Source organism: Eumetopias jubatus, unplaced genomic scaffold (assembly GCF_037043125.1).
Source record: "Eumetopias jubatus isolate StellerSeaLion01/CBP00866 unplaced genomic scaffold, mEumJub1_p1.0 scaffold_3, whole genome shotgun sequence".
In the NCBI taxonomy this organism is placed as follows: Eukaryota; Metazoa; Chordata; class Mammalia; order Carnivora; family Otariidae; genus Eumetopias; species Eumetopias jubatus.
In genome coordinates, this window is record NW_028274809.1 from 26006062 (window position 1) to 26030149 (window position 24088).

Below are 24088 nucleotides of genomic sequence, written 5' to 3' on the forward strand. Positions count from 1 at the left end.
TTCCTTCCGCAAAGATCATGATCCCGGAATCCCAGGACTTAGCCCGCATCAGGCTCCTTACCCAGCAGGGAGTTTGCTTCTCCCTCTGTCCCTCACTCCGCTCTCATGCTCTCTCTCACTCTCTCTCTCAAATAAATAAATAAAATCTTTTAAAAAATAAATAAAAAATCTATCATCTATTATCTACATGATCATGGATAATTGTATACTTACTATGAACTGAATGTTATATAGGTTCTTCCTTTATATACATTCATATAAAAAAAAAAGATGCTAACAAGAGAAGGGGCATTCTTTCCCCCATTTGGGCTAATGAAACTGGGACTCAGAAAGATTGAGTAGCTTGTGACAGAGCTAGTAAGTACACAGAATTCAAACCAATACCTAGCTTACTTCAAAGCTCATGCTGGTAAAATAAAGTGTCAAGCAATTAACTGAAGAGCACAAAAAAAAAAAAAAAAAAAAAGGCAGAAGATCTGATTGAATCCGAGAAAGGGAATCACTAAAGTGAATGAATAGAAGGCTATGGTAGAGAAAAGGATATTTTAAAAAATTCTATAATGCGAGTCTTTCCTGTTGTTATTATATAGCCGTGTGGTAAAGTGAGGTAGAGATCTTAGGCAAGAAGGAAGCTCAGAAACTTAGATATATAGTGCCATTCATGGTGAAAGGGATTAAGTATGAGTCAGATATCACAGAGCAATTGGAATACCAATGAACAATCTGGGTATTGGAAAGTGCCTGCAAAGACAATAGATAATCACAAGGATAAGGACCTGGGGAATAATCATTTAGTATGAACCTCAAAAAGAGGATGGGTTTGAATGAATTTTGAAGACCTATGATCTGGAAGCTTACAGCATATTAACCCAGGCTCTGATGCCTGAGTTCAATCAGGGAATGAGCATTCTTTGCTAGAAAGGATATTCCAAGGAAGCCTTCTGGATATGAAGGTTTAGACTTAGCTCTTGATTGATTTACCTTCATAAATGTCAGATTTCTTTTCCCTTTTTTTTTTAAGATTTTATTTATTTAGAGAGAGAGAGAGAAAGCACAGACATGCATGTGTAAGTGTGTGAGCGGGGATGGGGAACAGGAGGAGAGGGAGAAGGAGAGAATCCCAAGCAGACTCCACACTGAGCATGGATCTCAATGCAGGGCTCAATCTAAGGACCCTTGAGATCATGACCTGAGCCGAAATCACAAGTTGGATGCTTAACCGACTGAGCCACCCAGGCACCTCATGAATGCCAGATTTCTGATAAAGAATAAACTTAGGAAACATTCTCAGAAAAGTGAGGGTAAAGCAGGGATGGATCAAGATTATGTGGAGCCAGACACATCATTGGAAGTAGGGGTGGAGCCTCTTTAAGAAAAAGAATACAAAAATAAAAATCTTACTTTTTCAAAATTGACCAAATTCCAAAACCATCTGAACCTATGATGGGTTCTTTCCCAGGCCTTGGAAGGGGCTATACAATTGAAGAGCCTGAAGCTCTAAGCTTTATCGCTTTAAAGTAAATTCATTCTGGGCAGAGGTGAGAAAACATGCAAGAGTAATGGCTGCCAGGAACAAATGTATTCTTGGCTTAAATAGCAAATTAGTGAAAGCTTCCTTTGGGGCTGCTGGTATTTAGAAACTCAAGATGGATGGTGTTGGCCCCGAAAATTTAATATAAAAACAAAGAACCCTTTATTTATTGTGCTTCTTTCCTCCCTTCTGGAGGAGGATGGTTCAGCATTTTTAAAAATTTTATTTGTGGGCTGATAAACATTTTATGAATGTTTACCTGACCATATGCTTAGGATGAGCTTGTTACTTGTTTTTGCTTTTCTCTTGACCAGAATTTATAAGCAGGAGAATATGAAGTTATTTCAAAGCAAATAATTCACAACCTGGGCTTGTGTCAAGCTCTCTTGGAAGTATCTTCTCCTCCTGCATAATTGACATCCAACATACTTTTGTATGGTAACAGGCTAGATGAAAATCCTAGAAGTTCTGTCAGAGTGCTACTATTATTTTGAATTGCTCTCTCCTGAGCTTTTGGTTACCTACCTTTCAATAATAATTTGAGAGATCAGGATCAAAGTGTCCTCTTCTCACTTACTGTTTTTGGCAAAATCTAAGCTTTTACTAGCTATCTTTTTTAATACTCAAGTAAATTTGGAACAAATAAAAGAGGTGAGTTATTAACATAACTGGTTGCTCATTATATTTCAAGAGGTTGTTATCCTAAAAGATGATGCAGATGAATTAGAAACAGCTTCTAAAACTCTTAGATATATTTATAAGTAATAAAAACAGTAAAGATTCCTAAGAGAGCCTGGGGTGCCTACCATTTAAGATTTACAGCAAGAAAAGCATCCTTCCTCTCCTTTGTGATTATATTTGTAAGATCGAGCATTAATATTTTCTTTTGTCAAAACATAGCTGCACATTGGCTTATTATCTTCCTTTTGAAATGATAAATAATAATTGTGCTGGTGTAATAAAGGACAAAGGGGTCTGGGGAAAAATACTAGGGTCTTTTCATATCTGTCTAGTAGTTTTTGGTCTGTTTGGTAGTTCTTGGGAGAAAGCCCAGGGTATGTACTATGTGCGAGAGTCCAATCTATTTTATTTTTCCCAACTCCCAAGTCATCTATGAAATTATTTCAGGTTATAAATCTAAGCACTTTTCTGTAACTTAGCTACTTTCTTTCTGAGACATATCTTTCTTAAAGATGTTCGGTATGCTTTTAAAATCTATAAAATGCTTAATGTATTAAAGAGGTGACACACAAGAATTCTCTCTCCACCAGAGTCTGAGAATTCAAACATTTCCTGCATTACCAGGTGCCTCCCTTAATGTGCTAGCTTCCCTTAAAAGATCAACAACACAGAGAAGAAAAAAAATCAACCTAAGCACACGTTCAGCACTGAGGACTTCTCCTTGGCCTGTTGACAATGCCTCAGCATGAATTCTGAGACATATCTTATTAGGAGTCTGTCTGGATGTGTTCAAGTGTTCACTAGAAGCGACTCAAGAAAATCAAGGCCAACACATACTCTGCTGAGATGTTCATTTCTAATGTTTGTGTTTCATTGACTTTCTCTGCCCCATCATCTAAAGAAAACAAAAGTAATGAAGACTTTATTTCAGTTTATCATAATCTCTACTATTAGGTAATTCAGTTAATTTATTTTAGTAGGTTAAAGAATTTATCTTTGGACATAGAATATGCACCTTTCTGTGACTAAGTGGTGGAATAGAGTTCTGTGGGGTCTTACTTGGATTTACTGCTGCACCAAGAAAAACATACCATTGTTTTTAATTTTCAAAGGAATATTTTACAATGGCTTTGAATGGTGTATTAACCAATATGCATTCAAGGGAAACCTGTCGATTATCTCCCACTATTTTATTTACATCAATAACACTAATCATTTTTGACAGTTGCTTCCATGAAATAAGTGATTCCAAATTTGCAAAATAGCCTCTTGGCACACAGAGAAATATGTAGCTGCATGATGACTCTGATTCTGCTAAGAAACATGTGCTTATTTGATTTGCAGCATTTACTTTGGTCTTGTGTGAGTGATACTTGGACAAATTCCGCTGTATTTTCTTTAACTGACTAGAAAAAAATATCATGTCACACATGTGTATATTACATTATTTTATTCAAAGATACTTAACATGAACACAAACTTGTAAAACTCATCAAGCAGGCAGGACAGATATTATCGTTCCCATTTTACAGAAGAGGACACTAAGCTCTGAAGAAAACTTACCTAGGGCAGCAGCGTGGTAGAATGGCAGTGTTTCCTTTCAAGGGCTCTCCTCCTGCAACTTCTTCCCTTTATGAAACACCCACTCTGTAACTTTGATTTAGAGTGTCATTTACTTGTAACTTTGATTTTCTATACTATTCAACCATAATTATCCTAAAAATGGTTTTTGAAAAATTTAAAGTGGTCCTTCCCTTCCGGTGTCTGTGTTTTGCACCAGTGTAGAAATCCAGGTGGGTGGTATGTACCACTTAAAAACGCATACTGGTCAGGATTTGTGTTTGACCTGATGAGCCAAAACTGCATTTTCCATCTGCCTGATGGCAATTTATCCTTGAGTCTGTCTTTCCTAGTGTTCTTAATTAATAATTTATATCTTCAGGGATAAAGCTAAAGCCTGAGTTTGCTAGACCTCCAAAGCATTAGGAAATACAAAGATGTCTCAAGAGGTTGTTGTCGTATTAGTGATAGAATCTTGAAGTTTTATAACTACATGGGAAATGTGTGTTACATTTGGAACTACTCACTATAAGAAGACATTTTTTTTTTTGCCAGAAGAATTAAGATTTCAAACAATGCCTCCAGGAAGAGTAATCATTGATAAGGAGAGTGAGTGTTCTAGATGAGAGATAATATTCAGATTACTGTATTGGGTATTGGGGTTCAATGTCAATTTAAGACTCACCATCAGCATCTATAGGCTAAGATATATATAATGTATAATATATAATTCCAGGAATGCTAAAAGCATATCCTTTAAAACATACCTTGCTGGCTGGCTAGCTGGGGTCCCTGAGATTCTCATTAATAGAGCCACTCTTTGGGTTTCATATACTGTTCTATCTATCCATCCATCCTTTGATACAATATACCTTTTACTGAAAATTTCACCATGTCCATGTCCCTGTCCTGTGTTAGGCATTGAGGATATGGTGACTATTAGAGTAAGTCCTCTTCTGAATAAGCTTACAGTCTATGAAAGAAGGCATACTAATTAAGTAAATAAACAACTAGAATACAGTGATAAATCATTCATATGGGGTACATGATAAGTTCTTAATAATTTTCTTGGATCAATAATTAAACATAGGGTGTGAGTTACTGCATCAGAATGGTACATCTTCTTTGCAAGGAGGATATAGATATAGTCGTATTTCCAATAGAACCAGGGCAGGAATCGTGGACTCTGGAGTCTGTTAGTGGGGAGTAAATAAATCTGGGCCAGAAACTAAGAAGGCAAGCTTGGTGAGGAAACATTGAGATCAGACCTCACCTGCTTTACAGTTTTACTATGCTGCCCCTGTCTTAGGCAAACATATTCTAAGGACATCAAATAGATCTTTTTTCTCCGCATTATAAACCATAAACATATATTTTTTCTAATTAGGGCTATTGATTTTGGCTTGCTAGTAATTAGCTGTGTGACCTTGAGGAAATCATCTCTGTTACCATAGCTGAAAATAGAGTGTGTGGTGATTGAACTTTGGAATCCATGTCAGATTTAAGTTAGATTCTCTTATTTCGAGTCTATTTTATATTTTGCCTCCTTCATATTTTTTTTTAATTGAAGTGTCAGCCATTTTAGAATTTAAAAGGAAATGATTATGACCATGGTCCTGGCTAATTTAAGTTGACTTTGGCAGCAAAGAGTGTAAATGGGAGACTGAGAAGTATTGACCACTTTTTTTTTTTTTGGAAATTCCAAAGTGGTTCACAAATAGGTACAGGAATTTTTTGTATATTTCCTTCTTCCTTTTTATATGCAGCAAAATCAAATTTGGGGGCTTTTGAAAATGGTACAACTGCTTAGACTATAGTCAACAAGTAACTCTTGGGGAGAGATTTTTCTCTTGGGGTGCTACCTTCAATCTAATATTCATTTTGGCTCAGATAAGTTGTAAATACCATCCTGTTCCTGTGAAATGTAACTGGTGTTTGCTCTGCGCCGATGGGACAGCCATGTGCTGCAGCTCTCATGAACCAGCTGTCCTAATTCCAGGTGGACTGTGAGGAATCTTTTTACTTACAGCAACAGCTGTGCCACCTGGTAGCTTAAAGAGCAGTGGTTGGATGAATCAACCATTGTTACGAATTCACTTTTTATCTGGTAAACACTTTGCATAAACTAGCATAACTGAAGATATCTCCAACCTGGTCCATGCTGAAATGATGTGAACATTGTAAGCCTTATCTGTATTATGTTAAATTGTTTGCTTTTTGTCAACACCTATCATGAAGACACTGAATAAAATCTACATGCCAAAACTAGATTTATAAAATTTACAATCCTATTTCCCGTCGTACTGCTTTCCATCTCTCAAGATACAACTATGTCCTTCATATTCTTTACATTCTCACACAGAGATTGCTCTAAATACTGTTATTGCTATTTTTAATATATAATAAAATTTCCCAAGCTTGGATTATTGCTAAGGAGGAGGTTGAACTATACAATATTTTACTACTGCCTTATTATTAGCAAGTAGATAAAAATAACTCTAAACAACCACTAGAGAAATATTTCTAAATAGAACTCTTACACATAATGTTTTAGTGAACAAGATTCATTTAGTTGATAAACAATATCCACAGGTGAAAAATAGTAAAAACAAAACAAAAACAAGCCACAAATGATCTGACAGTCTGTTTAAAAAAAAAAAAGGTTCATTTTGAGTGGGTTAAATAAGCCTATTATTTTGTTTCAAACTATTAATTTTCTTAGTGTGTGTATGAATGCATAGACACATGCACACACTAAGCTGAAAATTGTGATATTAAGTCTTTATTAATAATACAAAAGGAAGCATATTATACCTAGGCCAAGGTATAGCCTTTCAAATTCTAGAGTAATGTCATTAGGCAGAATATTCATTCTATGTACAAATAATTTGACAGTTAAAAGTGATTTTTCCCACTGCCTGTTCCATAGTCTGACTTCTCTTTTCAAAGATAAATAAACTGAGGGCCCAATAGATTAAGGAATTTGTTAAAGGTCACAAGGCTTAGTAGCAAAAAGTTCAAGAAAACAACCCTACAGGTAGAAGGACCGCAGGTGACTACTTGTTCCAGATCTATGGAATTGCTGTCTTCAGAATTTCCTGGCCTCAAGTCATCGCTCATGTACTAAGAAGTCTTCATTAAATAATCTTCGTGATGTTGGGATAAAAAACAGTCAAGCAGAGAGGCAATTTTAGGATTCACTTTAAGATTTAGATTTCCCAAGAATTTGGACATAATAAAGACTTAATGATTTCATTTTTACTTTTAAATGAAGATGCTGCAATTGAACCAAATGTTCTTAAGGATAGGTTAAGAAAAATGACCATGCTTTTTCTAACTGAAACGAACTAGTGAGAGGTCTTTAAGAAACCTCCTAGAAGTTCTCCTCTTTAGATTTCTAACAGCATGTGTTAACTAGAAGCTAGGTGATAACTATGAAAAAGGTTTAAATACAACAACTGAAAAGAAATATAAACATACAAAAGAAAACTGCCAGAAACCAAACAACCAACGAACAAAAGACATATAGAATATGCACCAGGATGAGGAGATATAAATTCCGTGTGATTACTAATCTCAGGAAGGGTGACAAAATTCTTATTGATTATCTTGAATGAAATTAAGGAATGTTGGCACCAATGCAAAATCATGCTTCTTTATACCATTTCTTTTTTGACTGCTAATAACGCCCTTCGACTTCACATAACACCAACAGACTTAAAGCCAAAATGTACAAAGTGAGGAATCTTCAGCTTCATTTTATGGACTCATCTAGCCATGAGTATTTTAAAGGGGAATATCCTCTTGTTCTACTGATATTTGGAAAGGGTATAAGAACTGTTGCTTGGCAATAAAATAGTTGTACTTACCCTTAGTCAAGCAGGAAGAGGAATTTATTGACTAAGCCCTGGGGTAGGAACAATAAATCCATAAGCAAGAGTGCTGTCATGGAAAATCTTTGGATCTCTCTATCTATGGATCGATCCCTCATCTCCTCTATTAGCTCTTAACATTCTACTTATGGTTTCCTTTTCAGCTCAAGTCCTTGTAGTTAGTTAAAATGCAAATAAGCTAGGAGAGGTGATACTCTAAAGCATTACTAGTATTTTATAGCTAAGCATAGTGAGTTAAAGTCCTCCTTGAAATTAATTTTTCACAGAAAAAGAATCATGAGAATTCATTTGAGAGAAGAGTTGAGGCACCATGCAGGGGCAGAGAGAGGGTACAGATAAGAGAGAAAAGAAATGCTAAAGTCAAAATCTCTATGTGGCATGCATGATAAAGAGTAATAGATTCAGATAGCCACTAATGGCTGTGTGTACACGGGAGGAACTTTTTTTTTTAAGATTTTTATTTATTTATTTGAGAGAGAGAGAATGAGAGTGAGAGATCACAAGAAGGGGGAGGGTCTGGGCGCCTGGGTGGCTCAGTTGGTTAAGCCTCTGCGTTTGGCTTAGGTCATGATCCCAGGGTCCTGGGATCAAGCCCCACATCTGGCTCCCTGCTCGGCGGGAAGCCTGCTTCTCCCTCTCCCTCTATCTACTGCTCTGCCTAGATTGCGCTCTCTGTCAAATAAATAAATAAAACTTAAAAAAAAAAAAAAAGAAGGGGGAGGGTCAGAGGGAGAAGCAGACTCCCTGCTGAGCAGGGAGCCCAATGCGGGACTCAATCCCAGGACTCCATCTCGGGACTCCAGGATTATTACCTGAGCCAAAGGCAGATGCTTAACCAACTGAGCCACCCAGGCTCCCCAACGGGGGGAACTTTTAACTTCCTGGTCCTCAGTTTTCTCATCTGTGAAATGCAAGTCATGATTTTTAGTGATGATATATACCTTGAAAGGTTATAAGAATAAATAAAACCTAAGATAGTCTCTGACATATGGTAGGCACATGATACATGTTAGTCTCACTTCCTATTTCTCAGTTTGCCTAAGAGTAGTCATATATTCATCTATGAAACAGAATAGACATTATAATTAATTGGACTTCAAGAACTGAGTTAGGAAAATAGAGTTATTAATGTTTATAAAAGGCACCCTCTACAATTTGTAAATTCTGAATTGACTCCTATTCGTATTTACTGATACCGTTCATAGCTTCCCTTCATTACAAATTATTTTCAGTAATAGAGTAGATGAGACATGAGAGAGATAAGATGTTCTAAGGTTAATGAAAAAGGAATGAACAAAGGATGAGAGCCCAAGTTAATATTCCTTCAACTGAATCACAGGCTTATTATTAACTATTTGTTGATGTATTTAAAATAGTATTATATAATTTTATATATTTTTATTTATTGTTAATCATTATTAATTTATTTATTTTGTGTGTGATAGAGTAAACAAGTTTATTTTTCTATTTTTTTAATTGTTTTTCAGTGTGATTCTTTTTTGCTTCTTCTTCTTCACTAAAGAGTCCAAATCATCCTATATTTAAGTTTGCTTTATGTTTGATTCTTAAATTTGGAATGTAGTTTTATATTTCTCATGGTGTTCCCAATCCCTTTTCTTCTTGATTATCAAAGAAACATATGCCTTTTTTACATATCCATATTTTATTGAGGTATAATTGACATAAAATATATATTATTTTCAGGTGTACAATATAGTGATTCAACATTTGTATACATTGCAAAATGATCACCACAATAAGTGTAGTTACCATTTGTCACCTTACAAAGTTAAGACAATGTTATCGACTATGTTCTCCGTGCTGTATATTACATCCTCATGACTTTATTTTATAATTGGAAGTCTGTAGTTCTAGACTCAAAAAGCAGCATTCCACATAATCAAACTAAGTAGATGGATGAGTGCATTAATAAATAAACACATGCATAAATAGACAAAAGATGTTTTGTGTAATTTGTATATACATATGTGTGTGCACGCATGCATGCAAATGTGTGAGCCAGCTGCCTAGATTCAATAGGGTTTCTCCCAGTTCTTGCTGGTTTTTCATACGTGGACACGCTGTTTTCTTCTGGCTGCTTTATGAAAAATGGAGATTCTAAATCTAGGTGTCTCAAACATTGATATGTTGAACTTGGTTGTGAAAAAATATGTAAGTTATAGCCATGCATCAGGAATTGGACATAATGCCAAAAGCATTTTATCTGTCTGCTACCTGACATGTAAAAATGTGAAAAGGCCCATCAGAGTGTTAAGAATACATGCCAGGGAGGATAAAAGGTTGAGAACCCTTAATAGTTACATGTGTTTAGGTAATAAATTAGTGTGGATGGATTAGTAACATCTTACAGAGATACATTGTGTTTTAGTTAAAAGGATTTAGAGTATTTCTTGACCCTAGAAACTTTAATCCTATAGGTAATATTGATAGGAACAATTATCTGAAGATAAAAAAACCTCTCTTTCATTAAGTGCATGTTTAATTTAGATACAGTTTAGGCATTAAGTATGTATTTTTGTTTCCTAAGAACATAGATTTGTATGATTAAAAAAAATATTAAAAGACAAAACCCATCTGGTTAACAATTTAAAATTTCCCAGGAGCAATATTAAATAATATAATGTTTTAATTAAAACAATAGATATGAGAAATACATTGCATATAATAAGACAGCTTCATATTTTTATCATTCAACTGAAATGCAAACTTCAGAACATGATATATGTAAAGTGCATTTAACACGATATTTGATATATTTGCTGATATTTGCCTTCTCTATAACCTCTGGCATCTGAGTCCAAGTTAATCATACAGTGTCCCATTGAAAGGGCCACGAAATTAAACTTGACTCTCTCCATCACCCTTATAAATCCCCCCACCAGAAACAAATTCCCTATCACCTGCCAGTTTATAACCCACCTCTTTCTATCTCTGCCCTGCTGACCATAAATCCCCTCCCCAGCTAATTGAACAGATGCACCGGGTACTTCCTGAAGATCCACAAAGCTGGGCTTTGATGGACAGCAGAAAAATGGCACAATGAAAACAACAAAAGCCTTTTAACTGAGAGTACTGCTTTGTTCTGCTCAGAACTTTAAGGTCACTCCAGCGTGTTCTGACTGTGGGGATCTTAATTTTTACTCAACCAATTTACTTGCAGCTGTCATTCTTTTCGATATTAAGAGTTCAGCTCTTCAAGTGTGGGAAATTGGGGTGGGGGGTAGGGAGCGGGGCGGGGAATGAGGAGAGCTTGTTACAAACTAAAAACAGCAAAAACAAGTAAAATCTGGCTTGGCTCTCAAGTACAAAAAGTTATTTTCAAAGCCTATAAATTATGACATAGTGATTAACATGTAATTTAAATATATTTAAACAACAATTATATCACATTTCCAGCCCGGCTAATTGGCCTCACAGATGTTCCCTTGTAGCTACATTGCCCTTCCAGGGGGAAATGAATGAGGTGCTTTTTATCATGGAAAACAGGAAAAAAAAAAAAAAAAGCAAACAAAAAAATAAAAAGCAGCCAGTAACCCCAAAAACAATGAATTCTAAAGGGATTTGCTTAGCATTTTTTTTTTTCCATTTTAATGCAGAAAACTAGGAAAAGCATGAAGATACTCCTATTACTGTGATGGTATCTGGCAGTATGTCCAGATCCAGATTTGGCAGGTTGCTGATGGAAAGACTTGTCAAAACAGGGAGAGCACCTGCATTCTAATATGGCATGGCCTCTCTTCAAGAGGTCCAGTTATTTTTAACACAACGTTTTTATAATTGAAGGCAGTCTAGCCCAGATAATGAATATATACAATAAAGTATTTCCTGATGAAGAATGACTTGCGAGTTATTCCTTTGATCACTTCTCCCTCAAGGTTTTTGTTTTTTTTGTTTTTTTTTTAAAGATTTTATTTATTTATTTGAGAGAGAGAGAATGAGAGATAGGAAGCACGAGAGGGAAGAGGGTCCGAGGGAGAAGCAGACTCCCCGCTGAGCAGGGAGCCCGATGCGGGACTCGATCCCGGGACTCCGGGACCATGACCTGAGCCGAAGGCAGTCGCTCAACCGACGGAGCCACCCAGGCGCCCTCCCTCAAGTTTTATAAAATGTAAAATGTGTAGCTATAGCCATCTGTGCCGTGTCCTGAGCTGTGATTCTAGTCAAACATGACCCAGCACAGCAACTGTTGTGAAGTAAGAGGTCAGAGGAACAGCAGCAATTACTAATATTTTGGAATACTTGTCTTCTAATATGTAATCATAGAATTCAAATAAATTCATCGCAGCTTCATCTTACTCTTGCTTTTTCGTCTAATCATCTCAGGTAATACTTGATTGTTCATTGTAAATTGCAAAAGGCCAGTGATCACGTCTCTCCTGGTGTCTCATGGTATCTCCAGCATCTCACAGTTCCTGCGCTTTCATTGCAGAGGTTTAATAAATATTTGTTAAATGCTTGCTCAATAATCAGGATTTAATGATAGGGTAAGGCCGAGGTTTATAACATGATCAAGTTCCACCAGGCACTTGTCATAGTTCCCATACCATCCCTCTATTTTACATCTCACTGGACTATACAGCAAATTCCCCTCAGATTTTATGAAAAAAATGTATTTAATTTCATATCTTTCTAAAAAATAACAAAATATACCTATACTGATGGCGATGTGGAGAACAGAGAAGCATTTTTAAATGCCTCTTTCATGAGTAGCTTTGGCATTTTGTTTGCTTGACTTTAATAATTTGATTTAGCAGATGTGAATATTTAAATTTTATATAACCTTCACATTTTTATAGTGTGCAGAGCTTACAAAGTTCATTTATATAGGCCTTCTTACTTTGTCTTCACTAAGATAAGGGGTGAGAGGCCCAGGATAAAACTGAGGATCTGAGATGTTTCACAATTGACGACATCATTTGGGGCGCCTGGGTGGCTCAGATGGTTAAGTGTCTGCCTTAGGCTCAGGTCATGATCCCAGGGTCCTGGGATCGAGTCCCGCATCGGGCTCCCTGCTCCCTGGGAGCCTGCTTCTCCCTCTGCCTCTCTCTCTCTCTCTCTGTCTCTCATGAATAAATAAATGAAATCTTAAAAAAAAAAAAAAGACAACATCATTTGTAACTGGGACTGGAGCTCAGAGATCTAACAAATCATCAAACAGTGTGTCTACTGGACAATACTACCTTCTATGTAGCATATTAAATACATCTCTAATTTTCCATGTCATGATCTTCAAGACGTTCTTAGTTATTAGAGAAGGAAAGAGATCAATAGTTTCTATCCCATCATGTAAATGACTCAGTTTTGAGGAGAGTTAAAATGTAAACCTAATGTAGGAGTTCAGAACTTGGCCCCAGGGTTATTAGTCCCAGGAGACTAAGTTAATTATGGGAAATTGTGTTATACAATTGCTATTAATTTACATTAAACAATTAATCCCCATGGGACCATATTCTCCTTAGAGTTTGTTTTATGTATCTCTGAATTGTAAAAACACTGGCCTGGAATAATACTTAGCCAAGTTTCCTACGTGTGTGCAGAGAAGGCAAGCTTCATAAAATCAACTGTTTTTATCTGCATTATTCATTATCTCCAGTGTCCAGAAAAGTGCCTGGCACATAGATAGTAGGTTCTCAAGAAATATATTTAAAATACATATATTATTAAGAAATGGTGTTGATATTCATATAACCCCCTCTATTTACTCTAAGAATATTGTCCTTAATATTTTATCATATTTTTATATCCACTTTTATTTAGCTCATAGGATAGAGTATTAAGCTATAAGAATACAGATGCCTTTTTTTTTTTAACTGAAATCTAATTTTAACTGATTCTAAATACATGAAAGTAATATATGCAAAGCATATTTCCAGGAACGGAATTAATATTCCAAGATTTTCTTCTGTTTCTTAACTTAAAAAAATCATACTGAGGAGAAAATAGTATGTATTTTTTTAAAAGGAAAGGCTAAAAAATTGACCCTTTGCTGAAATAGTGAAAAATAAATGTAACCTGGTAGTAAAAATTATTCAAGGAAAATTGAAATTCACTTCTATCTCCTTCCAGATAAGTTTCTTTTTACAAGAGAGAACCAATGCTGTGGTATATGGCCATTTTAGCCATACAACATGTAAGGAAGGAAATGGTTCTTTATTTAAAACTATAGTTAATTATTTACCATTTTTATCTTTCTCCCAGGGTTAATGAGAAAAATATTCATTGTCAACTACATATTTAATCCATTTAAAATTTTACTTTACCTATGTAATTTTTCTTTTCAGGGATTGAATTAAAATATTTAATACAATATTTAATATTCTCAAAACACAAGAATAAACTCATTTGTAGTCAGAGTGCATAAAATTTTACCATTTAGCAAACTTCACTGTTGTGCATGTTTTCCCCTTTGGTTCATACAATTCATGTGGCTTTTCTTTTCTTTTTTTTTTTTTTTTCTTTTCATTCATATTACCTCTTATTATATCCATCATTCCATTTTTCTTTCCTATTAGAGTGAAATTGGACACAGCCCACCTCCTGCCTACACCCCCATGTCAGGAGTAAGTATTTCATGATCAACCTTCATCTTTTAGTATTTTTGGCCTTTGCTTATCATGTTTCTTCTCTCTTGTCTCCCCATAGTTTCCTCATTTTGCTTTTGCCAACAGTGAGTTAAGACTTTGCTGTAGATTGTATAGCTGGCTTTGTGGATGTGTTTTATTTCATTCAGTAGATAATCCAAAACTGAGATGCCATGCATCAATAGTAGCTTTCGATTTTTACCTGAAGGATTACCTGGACTCATAAATTATGCTTCTGGTTGAGGAGGTTATCATTATTTCCATGATTATAGGTTGTGTGCTAAAAAGTCAGAGTCTCGGTAATGATTCCCTAGTTAGGTACTCGGAGACTCAAAGTCATAGTGACCACAGAAGAGAAGGCAGTAAGGAAATATCACCAACCAAATGCATTACTGTACTTCTGTTCTTAATGTCGACTGCCTACAATTAATAACATTTCCATTTGTCATGAAATTTGAATTGTATATCAAAAATAGGTGACTGTGGGAAAATAACATGAAATATTTTGTATTAGGTCATTATGTTAGGTGGTCAGTAACATTTAAATATGTATTTCCAAACTCTTTTCCCAGGATCACTTAGTAAGAAAAATTGGAATTTTAGGGGGTTGTAACTCAAACTTGTCAGCCATTCAGGGGAAAAACTCAATTAAGAAACTGACTTTTGTCTGAAAGACAAGTTTTCACATCCTTTTGGTTAACTTTTTACAGCTATTCCTAATAATAACTTCCATCTAAATGTGTCTCTCTGTTGACAGAACCAGTTTGTATACCGAGATGGGGGTTTTGCTACAGAGCAAGGAGTGCCTGTTCCCTACAGAGCCACGACCAGCACGATCCCAGAAGCTCCAGTAGCTCAGGGGGCTACAGCCGAGATTTTTGATGACTCCTGTTGTAATGGCACCCTACGCAAGCCAGTGGCACCCCACGTCCAGGAGGAGAGCAGCACCCAGAGGTACAGCGCTGACCCCACCGTGTTTGCCCCGGAACGGAGCCCACGAGGAGAGCTGGATGAAGAAGGTTACATGACCCCTATGCGAGATAAACCTAAACAAGGTACAAACAGAATGTGCAGAAATGACTGTCATTCGGCATTTCATTTCCCTATCAAAATGAGCAATATAGTGTAGAAGGGAAATTGCCAAACCACTGGACTATGTAACATTTGTGACCCAGAAAAGGCCTAGGCTGCTGCTCTGTGTAGCATATTGTCCAAACCCACACCACTTACACCATCTGGGGGCTTTTTAGAAATCCGAATCTCAGGCACCACCTGAATAGGAATCTGCATTTTAACAAGATCCCTATGTGACTTGTATGCACAGTCAAGCCTGAGAAGCACTGATCTAAACTTATATTTATTGGACTATCTTTATTGAATATTTGAGTGAGGTAGCACATCACAAGATTTTGGAAACATGGCTTCATTGAACTTATTGTGGAGATCATAAAGACTGGTATTTTAATGGCACCAATAAAAGATTTGATAAGTTCTTCAAAATTTTGCATCACTGGGATGATCTTGTTCATTACAGGAGATTATGATTCCTTATATGACACATTTCAAAAATTAAAGTTCTGACGCTGCATTTACTTAAAGGTGTACCATCATGTCTTGAAAATATTCAGTTTGTGGTTCTACAAAGCTCAGCCATGACTTTACGAAGTTAGTAGTAGAAATGTTAGACATCCAAATCAAATGACATTTCAATTTTGAAAAAGCCACTTTCCTTCCACGTTAACGGCATCACAGAAAGGAGAAGATGGATGATTGTTATTAAAAACTGATGATTGTGTCTCAGAGTCTTCAGGGTCAAGTAAACTTTATTTTAAGACTCGTATGAAGGCCCATTATGTTCTTGACTATATGGTTATATTTAATTTTATAAAATGCAGTTAAGGGATCCCTAAGTACATATTGTAAATAACCTATTAAGGTGTATCTATCTAGAAGTATAGGAAGGTATTACTGTACTGAAGAATTAGATGCATTGGAAGAATTGGAGAGTAGCCCAGTAGTGACACAAATGTAGATTTTGAGATTTGGCAGATCCCCCCTGAAAGTGCAATACTCTCTGGAAAGAGTCTCAGCTCAACCATAGAGTTGTTTCTTCATTTACAACTGCAAGGCTGCAAGTTTGCATCAGGAAATTGATAAGTAGCTTGCATTGAGAAAAGGTAACATGAATCTTCTAAGAGAAAACACAAGCCAGCCTATATAGACTCACTGTAGAGCATACCTTGATTTTGTCCCTGAATGTGAGTTTCTACAGAAGATTATTGTACTCCAGCCTACTTCTTAGAGAGTAGAGAATTTTAGTATAGACATTCCTACACTTTCAATTAAGAAGTTTCAGGAACCTGGTAAGGAAAATCAAATTCTGCCTCCCTTAAAAGCTTTTTTTTTTTTTCATACGTTTCTCTTAAAATGACTGTCACTTTGAAAACCATTCAAATTCCAACATGTTATGAAGTGAAAAGTTCTCCCTACTCCTTTAGGGACAATAATGAAAATAGTACAGTAGAACAAAAAGACGGCTCAGTAGGAGTTTTATTTTTTTTTTTAAAGATTTTATTTATTTATTTGACAGAGAGAGACACAGTGAGAGAGGGAACACAAGCAGGGGGAGTGGGAGAGGGAGAAGCGAAGCAGGCTTCCCGCAGAGCAGGGAGCCCGATGCGGGGCTCGATCCCAAGACCCTGGGATCATGACCTGAGCCGAAGGCAGACACTTAACGACTGAGCCACCCAGGCGCCCTCAGTAGGAGTTTTAGATCTGAGTTCTAGTTCAATACTAGTTGTATCCCTCATACATCATTTAATCTCGGTTTTCTGTGTATAAAGCTGAAAAAAATACAGCTTCACTTCCTTTCTCACAGGATTGTTGTGAGGATGATGTAAGCTCCTGTCATTCCTATATGTGATGATGGGATAGTCATTACTATCCTTTAACTTGTACATGATGCTAAATACTTAAGTATATCAAGCAGGCCTATATCCAGGGACAAATCACCCTGATTTGATGAGATTATTTTTCTCTACTTGTCAGGCTAAGTATAGAGGATAGAAAGTTTGTTTCAGAACGGTGGCATCTCAACAAACAATTGTACCCTTTCCCTGCCCCAACACCAAAATAGGAATAGCTGAAGTGTCATATCTGTGTATACATTAAAAGAGGTCTAGTGTATGTGTGAATATAGGTCTGTATGTAGTCTATAGACATATAGACACAGAGGTGGAATTGAATTTAAGAAGAGCAGCATTGATTAACACCTCTTAAAAAAATTCCCCAGTCAATATTCTATAGTAATTTATTAGATCAAATCATGCAAAATAGCCACTATTATGACTGGTTTCAACCTACAAAAGAGTTATTTCATATGATCAAACTAGTTTGCTATTTCGTGATTATGGTTAGCCAGTGGAAGTAAATGTTCTAATTACAGTTTATTCTTAGGCATATATATTGTCACACAAGTCAATTTAGCGACATGTTAGATGTCTAGCAGATTTTATTAGTTGAGTCTTCTCTTTAGATGTTTTCTTTCCAATGTGTAAAGCTTTCTGGAAAACATTCTATAATCAAATCCATTTTACCCTATATGGACATCACAGCAAAACACACAGACTAAAAAATGCCATTCCTTCACTTCATCCATTCATCTTGGCATGGAGTTAAGCTATAGACATTTTGATTTTCCAGTACCCTTTTAGAAATTCTAATTTCTCCATATTTAAAAGCTATTTAATCCCGTATTTTCAACCCCGTTGTCGTACTTTCCAACAACAAAAAATACTGACTTTTAGAAAACAGAAGCCTTTAAACAAGTGGCCTCCTATGCAGGAGAAACAAATGGAATTAGAAGGAAAAAGGAACAATCTAGGGGACAGGAACTCTGCTTCCAGCCTGTGTTTGCCTTGTTTAGTCATTAAGAGTTTTGGCCCACCTACTCTTTTTTCATATGACAAAAGTAATCAACAAAATAGTTTTTGTGAAAATTCACGAAAACAAATCCATGGTTTTATTGTTCTGGAAAAAGAACCATCCTGTATAACCTTCGTCTGATTAACATTTTCTGGAAAGTAAATATTAACTGATACTTTTGTATTCCATCAGAATACCTGAACCCAGTGGAGGAAAACCCTTTTGTTTCTCGGAGGAAAAATGGAGACCTTCAAGCTTTGGATAATCCCGAATATCACAACGCTTCCAATGGTCCACCCAAGGCAGAGGATGAGTATGTGAATGAGCCACTGTACCTCAACACCTTTGCCAACGCACTGGGGAATGCCGAGTACCTGAAGAACAATGTACTGTCTGTGCCAGAGAAGGCCAAGAAAGCATTCGACAACCCTGACTACTGGAACCACAGCCTGCCACCTCGGAGCACCCTTCAGCACCCAGACTACCTGCAGGAGTACAGCACAAAATATTTTTATAAACAAAATGGACGGATCCGGCCTATTGTGGCAGAGAATCCGGAATACCTCTCTGAGTTCTCGCTGAAGCCAGGCACTGTGCTGCCTCCTCCACCCTACAGACACCGAAATACTGTGGTGTAAGCTCAGCAGTGGCTTTAAGATAGAGACACGCCCACTCCAATTTCCCGGCCGCCTCTCTTTCTCTTATGATCTTCCTTCTATTCCCAAGGCCAGTAGTTTTGACACTTTCCAGTGGAAGCTATAGAGATGCAATGATAGTCATATGCTTATCTAACTTGAATATGAGGAGGAAGAACTGAAAGAGAAAGACAGGAGGAACCACACTGTTTCTTCATTTCTCTGCATGGGTTGGTCAGGAGATTGGAACAGCTAGAAAAGGACCAGCAAATACAAGGCAATACTGCCTGCTGTCAAGCTAGTTCTCAATGTTTTCTCTTTTTTTCTTTCTTTCTTTCTATTTTTTTTTTTTTTTTTTTTTTTTACTGCAGATGCCTGAAAGACCCATGCTATCTGTTCCTATCTGTAGGAACTGATGTATACATTCTCAGTACCTTGGAAATCATAATAAAGTTTCCATTAGAACAAAAGGATAACCTTTTCTGTAACATATGATAGTAACTGAGATTGAAAATACAGTTTCTTTTTCCAACAGTTTCTATCCTAACAAACAACGGCAGCCAACTCAGCTTTCATAATTTCTTAATCTTTCACAAAGTTATAATTAGTAATTATGTTTGGAGGGATTTTTTTTTTGGTCTTTTCATTTTGTTTCATTTTGCTTTGCTCTTTCCCTTTATATTACTTTTATCCCCACATATTCTGACTTTAGTTTCTGATTGCAAATATTTTTACATCAGAGTTTCTTACGTGTTGCTATAAATTGACAGAATTGTAAAAAAATATTTTAATATGGTGAAATGACCATTATTTTAAATATAGAGCCTTTAAAATTAGACGGGGAGGCCAAGATATTAGTCAAGTGTAACATCAAATCTAACTGTTATGTTTTTCACTATTGACTATGTACCCCACGTCCTTTACATTCTTCAACATTTTCTTCTCCATAAATGACAGTATTTGATAGGCAGTTGGTAACGTAAAGAGTAAAAGGGAAACTAAGAGACAATTCTGTGTGGTTCATGAAAACTACTGACACTTTCAGGGGTGGTCCAATGGGGAAGCCATTGAACTGGAAGAGACACTGGATTGGGTATGTCTACCTGGCAGACACTCAGAAATGTAGTTTGCACTTAAGCTCTAATTTTATTTGTTCCCTTTCTGAACTCCATTTTGGATTTTGAATGAAGCAATATGGAAGCAACCAGCAAAATAACTAATTTAAGTACATTTTTTAAAAGAGCTAAGATAAGGAAAGACTGTGGAAATGCCAAACCAAGCAAATTAGGACTTTGGAACAGTATCCAGAGATTATGGTGAAAGGGCCAGCACATTATCTACAAGTGATATCACATTTGCTCTGCAAGGAAAGTTATCCAGTTTATATACTCCACGTGAAGGAATGCAAGTAAGGATTGGCTTGATTCCATGGAATTTCTAGGATGAGACTCTATTTATACTAAGTAGAAGGTAACTCTTTGCACATAAATTGGTATAATAAAAAAATACACAAATGTTCGCAGTTTATAGGTAGGTTCTTGGGTCAAAAGTTGTAAATAAACGTGAAAAATTTCTCATGTAATTATTTTAATATCCAACATACTAATCTTTTGATACTTTGTATAATAACACTTTCTTCAAACACATCATCCTAGTTCTAGAAACATCTTTTTATGTATCATTTTAAAAGAACACCTACTAAGATGAGCAATGGGAACAAATGGTAGGAATGAGTCTCCTGGAGCAAGAAAATCAAGTAGTCTCTCTTTTCTAGGAAAATCTGCTTGGACAGTCATTTGAGTTAAATTTTTTTTTCAAATGCTAAAATTTTGGCATCAAATTCAAGTCTATTGCCAAAAAGAAAGCAATGAAAATAAAAATCTCTGTTGGTAAAGCAGAGGGTTTACAAAGAGAAAAAAAATGCAAAGAGATCTAGGTTTCTGCCTATTTTGAAAAAGTAAATCAATCAATCCATTCAATTCCCCTGTTTTTTCAAGTCTACTAAGAGCACTGTGTAAGTGGAGAACATCAACATAAATGCAATATTACCCCTAACTTAATGATTTTAAGTCAATTTATTTGGAATGACATTTGAATTTTCCTGTTAAGTTCAAGGAATAAGATTTTATGGACTATTTTGTGAGCAGTCATCATAAAATCTGTTGTTTGTTAAAAGATCTCCTGTGAACTCATTTGGAACATGAATTAAACAACCTACAAATTACTGAAGCTGACAAATAGGATAGTTTCAGTGTTATCATCCAAACATGAACTGGTAGAAGGATATTGCCTCACTGGCTAATTAGCCTATCTAGATTCTAATTTGACCATTAAGTCAACAGCAGGTGTTGGTCTTTGGCCAAGAACCTTGGAGGTATCAGGACTGGTTTCTTACTAAGTTATGAGAAATGAGGTAAGCTAAAAGTGTGAAGTAGAACAGGGAGAGGTTTGTAAGATCCCTTCTAGTGAGGTTCAATCATGAACTTTTCTGGGTTGAAGACACAGAATGACTTAGGGGCTACAGCCCACAGCTTCAAACTCTCCCACCCATTCAGAGGAGTCTCCAGAGAAAGGGGACCTCACATAAGTTCTTGTGAGAATTTGGATATAAGTCTCCCTTTCTAGATAAATCTATATCAACTTACCACTTACAGCACCCTTGTTGGATAGTAGAACTTGATTTTTTTTCCTTCTGATTTACAATATTCATATGGTTTCTTCTGGGATATGGAAAACAGAATCACTTATTTTGAGAAGGGAAGAAAAATAATTTTTTTACTGTTAAGGTAATAGAATGTATTCAATGAATGTAGTTTCCTTCATTCTAAGAACACAAAACCCTTACACGTCAGGTAATCTACCACTAACAACTAGTTAGTTGCAAGTATAATCCAAAAGAACCTAAAATGCTTCACAAAAACCACTTTATTGTTCCTTTTGAATGATTTCTATAGTACATTTTTTATTTCAATTGTTTTAGGATTTCTCTCTTATTTTTGTCCCCCTGGAAAAATATATTTCAAGTGTACGAAAGGAAGAAAAAAACATTTTATCTGTTCCAAAAAATAACTTATTCAACCCAGTAGAGTGAAATTTTAAAATGCCAATCGAAGGCTGCAAAGTGAATCAGTATCAAGTCCCAGAGGCTAGTTGTATCACTGCAAACATGCAGAACCAATTAAGTAAATTTGAGGAAAATTAGTAGTAAAGTTACACAGACTATATTTTTTAAGTCGCCAAATTTTGTGTCCTATCTTGGGGAATCCCATCTACAGATAAAGAAAAACTGTATAACTAAATGGTTCTTTAAAGAACTGTTCTTTAGTTCTTAGATGAGAAAAGGTGTTCTCTAAATCAGAGTAGACCCAGAACCACAAAGCATCCAGCACCATAAAGAGGTGTTGGACTACTGAGTAAGATTTGGTTTTCCAAATTTCAGTGGTACAGGTTAGGGTGAGAGTTCTTTCTCAAGTAATATTCTTGAAATAGAATTAAAAACAGTGCAAACTCAAATTTTTCTTTTTTTTTTTTTAAGATTTTATTTATTTATTTGACACACAGAGAGAAGGAGAGAGCAAACCCAAGCACGGGGAGTGGTAGGCAGGGGAGAATCAGGCTCCCTGCTGAGCAAGGAGCCCGATGTGGGGCTTGATCCCAGGACCTTGGGATCATGACCTGAGCTGAAGGCAGACACTTAACTGACTGAGCCACCCAGGGGCCCCTCAAACTCAAATTTTATTAAAATATACAAACTAAAAATATGAGATTCTCTTTTAGTAGATCAGGAAGAATGACTGATTATTTGTATATTGAGAAACAGAAGAGATAGTGCTCTAAGTGTTATAATGTATGTGTTAATACCTTCTAAAAGTAGGACGTGACATGAAGATTGTGCATATTCCCAATGCCGAGGACAAACCAGTAGAAGGTCTGTGAGGTTCTGCTGCTAGATGAAGTCCAAGGGGCTATCAACATGCTTTTTGAAGTGTCAAAGTGAAAAGAAAAATAAAATTGTTTCAGCCCAACAGGGAAGGATGTAAATACATGTTTTCTAGAGCTAACTAAACTTTATTTCAAAACTTGAATTATTCATCCATCTATAAATGTTGATTATTTAACTAGTATGTAGTTCATAAGGTAATAGAAAAGGTGATCATGAGAGCATGTAAATAGCTGGGCAAAACCATGATAATGCTGTAAGATGTAGATTTAGTTAGGTTATCAGATATTAAATGATTTTAATATTATTAAATAAATCAAACTAGAAAATTAACCACAAACTATTATGTAACTAAAATAAAATGCAGGATATGAAAATGTAGGATGGATTTTGCATAGTAAAAAATAAGTTTGCCATTTAAAATTGTTATTTGTTAGGTTTAGCTGAAAGTAGGCATATAAAGAGTTGGTTCCACTTGTGAAAACTTGCTTTAAAGCACTGCAATTAAATTTTTTCTCATTCTCTTATTCTTTTACCATTTTTAATTGCATTGAGTGTAAAGAGGAATATTTTTTTAAATTTGTTTTGCAGACACCACCTTGCAGAGTTTAATAGGCAAATATGTTACGTGACTTTAAGTAAGAGGTCTTCAAAATGAAGTAAAGGAAATGTAAATGTTCTATTACCTTATGCAGAGACAAAGGTTGAGTGGTGCCATTTAGTAAACAAACAAAATACATTTAATTTTTGAAATGTCCCTTTTTTTCCATGTTACCTTCCCATTTCCAAAAACAAACAAAAACAATTAGTTAACAGTATTCTGATAAATAATGCTAAACCAAGCATTTCAAACTGCTGTTATTTCCATTATTTTGGACTCTGGTTTTTACACCAATGATTTTTAATATTGCAAATGAGAAGTCCAGGTGTATAAACTTCTAGTCATTATAAAACCAGATAAACTAACTTCTGTATATGCCAAAGGCAAGAAAATTCTGCTGTGCCTCTCTTTGTGTATATGGACTTTGAAGGGCAGCCTTGTACCCATGTAAACACATGAAGGCAGACTCATGTCTCCTGATTGCCATTTGCTTAAGAATCAATGACATTATACAGACGTAGATTGTGATTTTAAAATAACAGTTATCAGTGGAGACCTTGATTTTACTAATATTATAATGGGGCCAGCTTTTATACTTCTGGGTAGAAGGAATACAATTTTTCTAATCCCAGAGATGCCTTTGCAAGAGTAATTCTCTCCATACTTACAAGCATGAAGCTGTCGTGGGCACCACGTTGGGTCAGGAATCTTTGTGCTGGTA

General features: G+C 35.9%; 1 protein-coding gene across 1 annotated transcript in view; it reads left to right on the forward strand.

The window, feature by feature from the left end:
• The window catches only part of ERBB4 (erb-b2 receptor tyrosine kinase 4), a 680938-nt gene extending 662109 nt beyond the window's left edge, over window positions 1–18829 (forward strand). The window contains exons 27-29 of the mRNA XM_088021952.1: window positions 14199–14246; window positions 15025–15322; window positions 18384–18829. Coding sequence (XP_087878078.1) covers window positions 14199–14246; window positions 15025–15322; window positions 18384–18829 — 792 coding nt within the window. The remainder of the gene's footprint in view (window positions 1–14198; window positions 14247–15024; window positions 15323–18383) is intronic.
• The last annotated feature ends 5259 nt before the right edge of the window (window positions 18830–24088 follow it).